This window comes from Protobothrops mucrosquamatus, unplaced genomic scaffold, assembly GCF_001527695.2.
Source record: "Protobothrops mucrosquamatus isolate PMUCROS unplaced genomic scaffold, P.Mucros_1.0 scaffold9211, whole genome shotgun sequence".
Lineage (NCBI taxonomy): Eukaryota > Metazoa > Chordata > Lepidosauria > Squamata > Viperidae > Protobothrops > Protobothrops mucrosquamatus.
In genome coordinates, this window is record NW_015395003.1 from 1 (window position 1) to 11,089 (window position 11,089).

Here is an 11,089-nt window from a genome sequence, read left to right on the forward strand (position 1 = left end):
GTAGTCCTCAAATTACAACAGTTCATTTAGTGACTGTTCAGTTACAATGTCACTGGAAAAAAGTTATTTATGTCCATTTTTCATACTTATGACCATGGTCACTTCATCAAATTTTGGATGCTGGGCAACTGGTTCATATTTATGGCGGGGTCATGTGATCATCTTTTGCAATCTTCTGACAAGCAAAGTCAATGAGGAAGCCAGATTCACTTAACAACTGTTACTAACTTAACGACTGCAACGATTCACTTAACAAATGTGGCAAGAAAGGTTGTAAAATGGGGCAAAATTCACTTAAGAACTGTTTCATTTAGCAACAGAAATTTTGGACTCACTTGTGGTCATAAGTTGAGGACTATCTGAATAAGCATCATATTTTCTTAATGGCCTTGCATTATGACAATTGCCTTATTTTATTGCAGAATAAAATAATGGAATCTGGTGGCACATTTAAAAAGTGATCTATTTATTGTAAGAAAGGCTTTCATTGTTTAGACAGCTTTGTCAGGTTTGGGCAATTTTAGTCCTTAAAGTTTCACAAAACATTTACTAGTTTCAATAACCATGATGTTAAAAAGCTTACTTCTTCATAATCTTTTTTGCTCTCAGCTTGCAAAATTGAAGACCTGTTGATCAGGAAATAAAAATAAAAAACAAACTGAATATTTCTTAAACAAAGCAGGGGAAAGAAATGTTCAAGCTGTTGGCTTCAATTTGTTGATATATGCAATTCTTTAATCACTATAGCATTTATTCCTTGCCAAATCCCAAACAGAAAAACCCTGATGGACATTGCCCATCTATAATATTTATCTTTGGATTTTGGAGCTCGGCATATTTCACTTGAGCTATGTTCTAGGGACAATTATCCACTGATATTATCTCAGAGAGAATTTATGTTGTCTGAGCTTGTCTTTTGCTAATTTCTCTCAGTAAAAACCAGTAAGATTGCACAGAACAAGAGGAAGGTATCCCTATTACATTTTAGCTGAGGAGAAAACAGGCAGTTGGAAAGAAAAAGCAGGCAGATAACTTTTTCCTCTAACCTGAAAACAAGGATTGAACATACCCCTAACTTTTTAGAAAGAAAACAAGTATACAGTAGACAGCATTACACATGAAAATCTAAATACAGAATCACCTTCGGCGAGATGGGCAGCATACAAGTTTGACAAAGAAATAAAATGATAAAAAAAATAAGAAAATATATTTAGATTGCCACCTAGAGAGCAGCATCGAATTCTGATTAAATAACTTGACTTAAAGTAATAGATACTTGTCTTACACCTGCCAAATTTTCAATCTGGGAAAGACAAGGATTTATTCCTCTTTCTTTCCCACCTTTCAAGGAAAAAATTAAAGGTAGCAGGAAATACTTTCTAATTGTTTCTCCATTGCTAAACACATATGTAAGAAGTGGTAAGAATACAAACTTTTTGCCATCAAAAGATGTTATTTGAAAGCAGTATCTTCTGTCTTCACAATCCACAGCCATTACCGAACAATTGTCTATATCCATTACAAGGCCTCCAGCTACTTCACCTCTTCCTTGGCTCATTAGGTTTCCACCCTGTGTGAAGTAAAACTGTCTGTCCCAACTGGAAGACACCAGCCCTGTTTTGCTGAAGGAAGAAAGGAAGAAAACTGGCTTAGTCCAACCTAGCAGCATCAAGTCTCCAATGAAAAAAAAAAAGGTATTATAAGCTTTGGACTGGGGATAGTTTCATATAATTGAATGCAGTTATACATAGATTATTTTGGTACAGCAAGAAATACCAAGATAATATAAATAGTGCTTAACTAAATTTCTTAACATACTGTTTATCAGCAAAATACTATTGCTGTCACTCTCTCTAGTTATATACACATATGTGTTTGTATATGTGCCCACACACACACACACACAAAGACTCCTTGTTTAGGGCTTTAAAGATAGCTTCAAGGTATCGCCACCTTACATTCTTACTCCACAGCACACCTGTAGTCAAACCACAGGTAACAGTGTCCACGTTCATACAGCAGAAATGTTACTTTCATTCACTTCTTCTCAGACGGTCAAAAATATGATAAATATATTTCCCAGATGGTGAAAATATATTTATAGAAGGCTATTAAAAGTATGGGTAAAAATTATATTATGTCAGCTATTTCCACTAGCAATAATTTAAAGGACAATGAAATGTTGTAATGCCAAAATATTTTGAGCCAGGATCCCCCCCAAAAAGTATTACTTGCAAACAAATTTTATTTTGTAGTGCTACTTTATATACTATCTCCTGCTGACTTTAAACTCACTCGTGGAATTGTTGTGAGGATGAAATGGGGGAGGTCACTAGTGCTCCTCTGAGCTTTGGGGAGGCAAGAACAAACAAATAAGTTATCGCAATCCAGAGAGAGATGCAATCCACTTTTAAAGCTGCACCATAGCCTGCCTCTTTTAAAGAGGAGCTGCTGCAACAAAAATAACAAATGAAGGAGCAGCTGTTCTCCCAGGTGGATATGTCACTTCCGAGGTTTCTGGCCAAACTACCCTGAGACAAATTAAATTATAATATGTTGTGGCATGAAACATCATAAACAAGTTCATGACAAATCAGTACAGAATGCTAGTTGGTACTGGACATTATTTTAAATCTTAAAAACTATGAACTACTAATTATTTTTTACGTACAACACAGTTTGCAAGACACCTCCCCATAATTTATAACCAAGAAATTGGTTCTTACTTTCTTGCATTTAGATAACCAGCCTTGCGAGTAAGGTTTCTTTGGACCAAAAATTTTGTAGTATCAGGATCTGGTAAATAAAGCGGATCACTGGCTATTTCCAAATCTTCTATAGTCTGTTGCATTGTCTCCACTTCACGATCCATTTCCCTGCGAACGCTAAAACCATAGGGTTTTTTTTTCATTTTATTCATATTAGCTACAAGTAATATTTTAAAATAAACAGCATTACTTTTAAGAGAGAAAAAAATGAACTTACTCCTGCACGCTTGTCCCAATATTTGTTAAAAATTCTTCCAGCTGTTCAGAAAGGTTTTCTGAGCCCATTTTAAAGAAGTTTATCTTTCAAAAGAAAATTCAGATACTTATCAATTGACTTGGAACTTATAAAAGTACATTTAATCTTAGATCTTTCTTTGGAAGCTAAAAATATAATCCACCTTTGTAGATGCAGATCATAAATCAGTTCAATCACAACTAACGGTTGTGACTAACGGTTGTGACACAACTAACGGTTTTTCTATTAACAAATTACACTTATATGCTTACTTTTCTTCAGAGAGGTTAACAATTTAGTCCTGATTTATTTGGCTCAGGTCAAGCTTATTTATTTGTTAATCAAACTAATTTGGCCCATCCCACACAAGGTTCATGTTTAAGTTTACTAGTGTTTTAATACTTTGGATGCTAAATGTAAATGTAACATTCCAACACCTCCCCTCCACCATGCATTATGGAATTTACCTGAGCCTGCATATAGCCTAGTAAGGGTTCCAACATAGCAATTTTCTTCTTATACTGCAGTGTATTTAATGCACAGAAGTAATGCATCGTAGTCTGATGTTGTTTCTTCCGAGAAGTATATACATCTTCTGTAGCTTCATATTTGACCTTAAAAAAAATTCTAATTCAGAGCAAGCACAATTTACCATTAAAAGGAACAATTTCCTTGCAATGATGTGAAAAAAATATAAATTCATATATTTTTCTTTCAAAGTACATTTTCTCTTCTACTCATTCTCTACAGAGGGGAGGGGGTGAGAGAGAGAGGGAGGGAGGGAGGGGGAGGGGGAGGGAGAGATGCAACACTGCTACTGCTGAGATCTCCATTTTGCCAGTTAATGGGGAAGATGTATAGAAGGATATCCCACTGAATAAAGACACTCATAACACTGGACAGGAACATATAGCTATATATATTTCATGAAAGATTAGTTTCATTCACTAGAATTATCATGTAATTTTTAAGATAACTGAAAAGCAACTTAGACTTTTTACATTACCGTATGAATTCTAAATACTGGATTAAAGTTTAACAAACCTTCTCATTTTCTCTTTTTTTTGACAGTCGACTATATCTGGTAATCGCAGCATCATGATCTGAAAAAACAAGTTCTACAATATTTAAACAGTAGCTATAATCATACAAATGTTTAAGGCAAAAAGCAACTACACTTCAGTGAAGCAGTAATTCAAGCAATTGGGCTAATTTTGCTTTTTTCAACGAAACAATAAAATCTGTTTCCAGTAATTTCAGAAATGTTTTTATCGTTTCAAGATAAACAAAATCTATTATCCTGATGCACTGATTATATCAATACGATATCCTCTTTTTATAATGTCCCATTAGAACAAGAGTTTATTTATCATAATTTTTTCCCAATTACCTTGTATACAGTTATCTAGGGTTAGTTTCCCTTTTAATTTTTAGAGTGAAAAATAGCTTTTCTTTAAATAGCAAAATTAGTCTTTGGAGACAGAAATTCCTTCATAAAATGCTAATCTTTACTGTTTATACTATTATAATCATGCAACATCAAATAAAAAATAAACCATGAAATTAATTTCTAAAGCATACTTTACCATTGCTGGAGATCTGAAAAACCTCTTTTAAAGTCAAAATTTCTGAAATGAATTTAAGAAAATGTGCAGTGTTACTGTAGTTCTGCTGTTTTAATATAAGCTGAACAAAATTTGGTTTATTTATTATAGGTCTTCAGTTGGCCTGCATTTCAGGGACCACATGAATTGTTTTGTAGTAAAAAAAATAATTCTTTAAAATTATGGGATTATATACAATGACTGAGCTGTTTCTTCCTCTGTTTTCTCCTACACTTCTCTGAAAAGCCTTTCTCCCAATGTCAGAACTGTCTTTTAAATGCCATGTCATTTGAGATAGTAAATGTGCTGTGGCAGAACCTAACTATATGATTTTTTGAGGGATTCATAGGGTTTGGCAGAGAAATACAAAGAATTTTTAACAACTAAATGCATCCCATAGGTCAAAACACAATAGCAGTACAATTGTACTCAAATATAATCCTATTACTTCAGTAAAACATGCACAGGATTACAGTTTCATATTTCAAAAGGATTAATACAAACAGATTACTAATATATAAGTATACAATTCCATTGAACTCAAGGGACTGGAGCACTCCGTTCTGCTCAAACATACTGGACAGGCAGAGATAGATTCGCCCCCCCCTTTCTGCTCTCCACCCATTCATCTTTTTTGGGGGGGGGGTTATCGTATAGATATATTCTTATTGTGTTCTTTTTCATTGTTTACTTTATTGTTCTATTATCTTCTGTTCTGTTTACACTCTTTTCATTTCTTCCTTTTTATTGTTGTAAGTCACCTAGAATAGCCTACTATTTCTGAAATAGGCAGTAAATAAATTTAACAAATAAAATAAATTGGAAACAAGAGGTCCCTCAAATAACCAGACCCTATGCTTTATAGGTGGCAACCAGCACCTTGAATTGCCCCCAGAAAACCACTGACCATTGCAGTTTGTGCATATGGGTGTAACATGAGATATTTATTACTGTTTATGTCACTGCATTTTGTTCTCATTGTAGTTTCTGGATAGTCTAGAAGGGCAACTTCATATAGAGCACACTGCAATAATCCAATCCTGAGGCAACCAGGATATAAATGGCAATCTGAAGAGCCTCCTGGTTGAGGAAGGATGCAAGTGGCACACAAAATAAACCTGTGCAAAGTTTCACCTGGGCATAGCAGATGAGCAGCAGCTGGGAGTTCAGGAGAGTTCCCCCAAATTAAGTACCAGTCTTTCCAAGGAAATACAGTTCTTTCCAAGAGCAATGATGGAAATGCCTCCACCAAAGGGGCCACTTAGTCTATTTTATTTACCCCATTTTTCAGCCCCTAAATGGATGGATGGATGGATATAGGTAGACAGACAGACAGACAGACAGACAGACAGACAGACAGACAGACATGACATAGGGATTGGCAATGTAACCACTCCAGATCTGCTCACTATTTCTCCCAGCATCTCCCATTATCAGTCTTGCTGCCTTGAGACTGCTGGAAGATGTAGTTCAGCAACTTCTGCAGGGCAACCACTTATACACTCTTAACTTTTATCATTTCCTTTTTCCTAAAACTGTTTTCAATGAGACAAATGTTATTCAATTTGCATTAGACTTCAGGAGGCCACTATAGATGAAATAAATATTAACTATTGTTATATAAGACATTGTCCAGCAATCTGTTATCTTTGCGACAATTATTGTACCTTTTAGATCTCTTTCTTTGAACTGTGTGATGGGAAACATCATGGCATCTGCTAATTGAGTTGATAGTACCGCATGACAAGAACTGAGCTAAGAAGAAAAAAACAATTAAGTACACAATGTTGCCTAAAAATATAAACATTTCTCATATTTCACTGTTGTTACATATGTTAACAATGTCAATTGAAGCATGGGGTGTAGAAGCAGCAGAGCCTGGATTTTTATATCTGTTCTTTTTTGCATAAATAGATAAAAATATTGTTTAGCATTATTTTAGCCTGATGTAATAATTTATTACATTCAAATAAGACCCAAAGAAGCCAATGTGACAAACCATGATATAACTTTGGTTTATAATCCTAATTTTTAGGCAGAATATGTCTGCATTTTGATATCCCCATTGAGAAAGGGTTGGTGCCTGCCATTAGGATTATGCCACTCAAAAAATGGTTTGTTGGGATCACTGTGTATTGTTTGAGAGAAAGGGAGATGACCTTGACAGCAATATGAAAGAACTAATATATAAGCAAATAGGGTTGAACATTCCTTAAATCCTAGGAAGCAAGATTGTATTTGGAAGAGGTCCAGACAAGCTCTTTCCTGATTCACTGAAGTATAGAAAGAAGAGGAAGTAAAATATAATCAAGCTTATAAGATTTTATTATTGTAGCCTATCTCAATAAAATATAATTCTTATTCTCTTGTAGAGTTGATGTTATGGCCTAGTCTACATAGTGTAACTGACAGTTTCCATGGTGTGAAGGTTGTGGACATCACATGTCATGTGTAGAACCTGCTTGACAATGATGCAAAAAAGGCAGCAATCACAGCTCACGCTAGCAGCAGTGACATTGGAATGTATAATTAGCCAGTTCTGGAAACCAAATTTAGACTCCTAAGTAGAAGATCAAAACCAGGAACACCAAGACTACAGTCTTAGAAATGCTGTCTGTTCCATGTGTGCAGCCAACCAGATAGGCAGAGCTCAGAGCTCTCAATTCAATTATGGCAGGATGGCTCCAGATGGAGATGCTTAGATTTGTTAGTCACTGGGAAACACTTCAAAACAAAACAAACCTGCGTAAAAGGAATCTAGGCTATTGGCACACAAAATCTAAAAGGTGACAGACCAGTTTTTAAATTGATTCCTGGAAGGAAATCAACAGGTAGTGTAGAGGTCCCCAACCTTTTGGGCACCAGGGACCGGTTACGTGGAGAGAGGTTTTTCTGTGGACCAAAGGGGTGCGTGGTTTTGTGTGCTGCCTGCATCCTGTGGATGGGGCTTTCCTTATTTGCGCAGACTGGTTGCTGGCATGCTCCATGGACCAGGGGTTGGGGACCCCTGGATAGTGGGTAACAATCAATTCAGAATGGTATAAACATTTTTTAAAAAAATAGGATGAACATGGATGCTGAGTGGTCATGAAAACCAGAAGATAAAATGAGAATAAGACAGCCATGAAAAAAACCTAAGCCAACAACTCTTCAAAATTAAAAAAAAGGAACAGGATGCATAGTTGTTTCAATTCAGTGCTAGAAATCTGCAAAGAATGTTGTAATTCTTGTAATAATGGGGAACTTTGATTACCCTAATATAAACTAGGTATGTTTGTGCTTAGGTTATGACAAAGAGATCATAATAATGATCCCTTAGAACAGCTGATCTTGTACCCAAGTAGAGGGAAGGCAAGCCTAGATTTGATTATAAAGGGTATTATGGTTTAAGTATTGTGGAACTGACAGGAAACAATAATCATAATACAAACATACAAACAGAAAGCATACAAAAAGAAAGCTGCGCTATCTGCAAAATCTAGGCACTTTGATTTGGAAGCTAAGTAAAACTTTGATCCTGTATGGGGCAACATTTCTGCAGATGGAGGTGATATGTAACAAATCTCTCCTCCTGAACTCATGGCTTCTGTGTGAACAGCAAATACATTTGCAAAGTTACATCTTGTGTACTAATTATGGACAGTTCAGAAGTAGAAGCCTTTACTCATTTCATTGTTACTCATTCCACTGTCACTTTGTGGATGGATTATCCCAATGTATACAGAATGGCAACATTTTCTGAGAGCCACAAAAAAGGATCTTCTGAAAAGCATTTGGGAAGTAATGAGATTATATTACCCTGAATAGTGAAGCCTCAGATTGATTGGCTATAATGGTATTATTTCTGTTTTTTAGTCTTTGATTTTAATATTGTAAACTGTTCCGTCTTTAGAAATGGAGTGATATAAAAGTTACATCCATGGAAAATAGGCTGGTAGATTTTTAGAAGGGAAGACTTACCTCATCTATCACTTTGGCAAACTGCTGAAGAGTAGAATTCATAACTTCATCATCACCACCCAAAGGAAAGCGCTACCAAAACAAAACCCGACTACTTTTTAAATTCCATATTTATTGATTTTTTCACTCTAAAAAATCACAGTAACATTCCAAAGGCCTAATAACATCTACATATTTAACACTGCTAGAAAATAGAGAATCTCAGAGCACTGTAAGTTGCTAATGCCTGTTAAATTTATATATATCGTGTTGTTATATTTAAAAGGTATAGAAAATACCTGTTGGCCAGGGAAATTGTGCGCGTGCACTCACACAGACACATTCGCACATCCACAAAGTCTAGTAAATCATGGTGTTAAATTAAAATATGACCTTTTGATAAAAAAAACAAACATTTGTCTATTTATGGCAGTTTCAACATTTTTATCTGCTTTCCCCTTTCTGTGTTTCTATTTGTTATTTTCTGGTTTCTGTTGTTATGGATAGATAAACCTCTCATGTTTTAATTAGTCCATGCATGTTTTAATGTCTTAGTTGTTTGTAAGCTACCAAGAGGCATTTGATTGTTGCAGGATAGATATGTGATAAATGTGTGATCTTAATAATAAGAACTGAGCAGAAATAAAGTGTAAGAGGTCTTGTAAGAATAAGAAAGTGGAAAAATGAATTTAATTTCTATGTGCTAAGCTACTGTTAAAACATATAGGAGGAATTTATATAAAATGCTACAAACTAGGAAAAAACAGGTTAGGGAAGTCTGTAATTAATTCTCAATGCTGGAGAATCCAATCACTATCCCGATACGTTGTAAAAATCAGGCTGCCACATTAACCCATTCAATTTGGATCAGAACACAGCATTTTCTTTTTATAAGTGATTCTACCTGCTTCTCATATTCTTTTAGAAGCTTCGAAGTCAAATGTGTTGCCGCACTGAGTTCATTCTGAAAAAGAGAATTTATTCTGATTTTAAAAAGATTTTTCAAATATAAATGACAACAGAAGTACAATATAAAATAAATTAATTAGAGTTAAACAGTGTTTCTTTAACTAAATGTATATGCTTTTGTAACACAATTATAATTTCCCATTTTTAAAATGGAATGATTGCAGACAGAGTCATAGAATAGCATACACACTTTTAAAACAGTAAGCATGCATTTATCTAAACAAACAAAAATTAATCAAATTCCCAGAATTCTGAATGACCTATCACTCCTAATAGAAAATAAAATCACTCTCTCTAATAGCAAAAATTAAACTGCACTAAAAGATTTGGAAGTAAAGTCAACAAGCAAAAAGAAGAGTGCTGCATATCTGTAGGATCCTTAATCTGTGCAGATTAGATTCAAAATTGCTTACAGAAGAGAGAAAGTTTTTAAGAGTAAATGCAAATGTAGGTTTTCATGCAGGAAGCTGAAGGGAGGCCACAAATTATCAACATTATCTTAAACTTGCACACAGCTTAATGATAGGCTGTTTTTGTGAGATAAAAAATATTTCCTTGTTAATGACATATCTTGGGACATATATTCAGCATAAATCATCTTATCCTTTGGTTTACCTGTTGGGCAATCATAAAGGCTGACTGCTCAGGAGATAAATTAGACTGTTGCAGTTAGGCTTAAAGTGGGGTTTCCAATTTGATGTTAAGATTTATTAAGAATCTGTCCAACATAACCATATTATGCAATACATATAACAACTTAAATTATTGCATAAAAATCCTTACACCTATATATATTCTTGTTAGAAACTTCTGAAGAATTTATAAGCTATTTATCAAATATTAAAGAAAAAGTGTATTTCTTTTTTTTTTCCTTTTCCTTTTTTTTTTTTGACATTCACATATATTTCCAACCAGCTACTAAAATCCCAGGAATTAAAATTTGGTTCCAGGTAGTCTTCGATTTACAACCACTCATTTAGTGACTGTTCAAAGTTACAATGGCACTGAAAAAAATGGCTTATGATCATTTTTCACACTTATAACTGTTGCAGCATCCCCATGGTCACTTTATCAAAATTCGGATGCTTGGCAACTGGCCTATATTTATGATGGCTGCAGTGTCCCGAGGTCATATGGTCACCTTTTATGACCTTCTGAGAAGCAAAGTCAATTGGGAAGCCACATCCACTTAACAACCATGCTACTAATTTAACAACTGCAGTCATTCACTTAATAAATGTGGCACGAAATGTCATAAAAAGGGATAAAATTCACTTAACAACTGCCTTGCCTGGCAATGGAACTTTTGGGCTCAAAAGTCAACAACTACCTGTATAATCATATCAGTGATAAAAATGTGGAGAAATGATTTAAAGTTAATTAATTTCTGCATTTTACAGTCAAATTACCTGTGCATCATAAATTCGGTGCATAGCTTTATACAACTGGTTGATATATCTGGAAATTGCAGCAGCATCTTCTTCAAATACACCCAGCAAAGATCGTGTCTAAAAAGAAAATAACATAAATTTTATAATATTGCAAGTACACTATTGCAGCTACATTTAGTAAAG

At 34.7% G+C, this 11,089-nt stretch overlaps 1 protein-coding gene across 1 annotated transcript; it reads right to left on the minus strand.

Moving 5' to 3' along the window:
* Nucleotides 1-583: 583 nt before the first annotated feature.
* LOC107300934 (DCC-interacting protein 13-alpha) lies at nt 584-11,083 on the minus strand (the record flags this gene model as incomplete). Its single annotated transcript, XM_015830214.1, has 11 exons — nt 10,925-11,083; nt 9,451-9,510; nt 8,568-8,639; nt 6,275-6,362; nt 4,590-4,631; nt 4,048-4,106; nt 3,471-3,617; nt 2,986-3,068; nt 2,727-2,885; nt 1,434-1,622; nt 584-626 (listed from the first exon to the last, which is right to left on the minus strand). Coding segments are annotated over exons 1-11 (966 nt in total), but the record flags the coding sequence as incomplete, so codon positions are not given.
* Between the last annotated feature and the right edge of the window lie 6 nt (nt 11,084-11,089).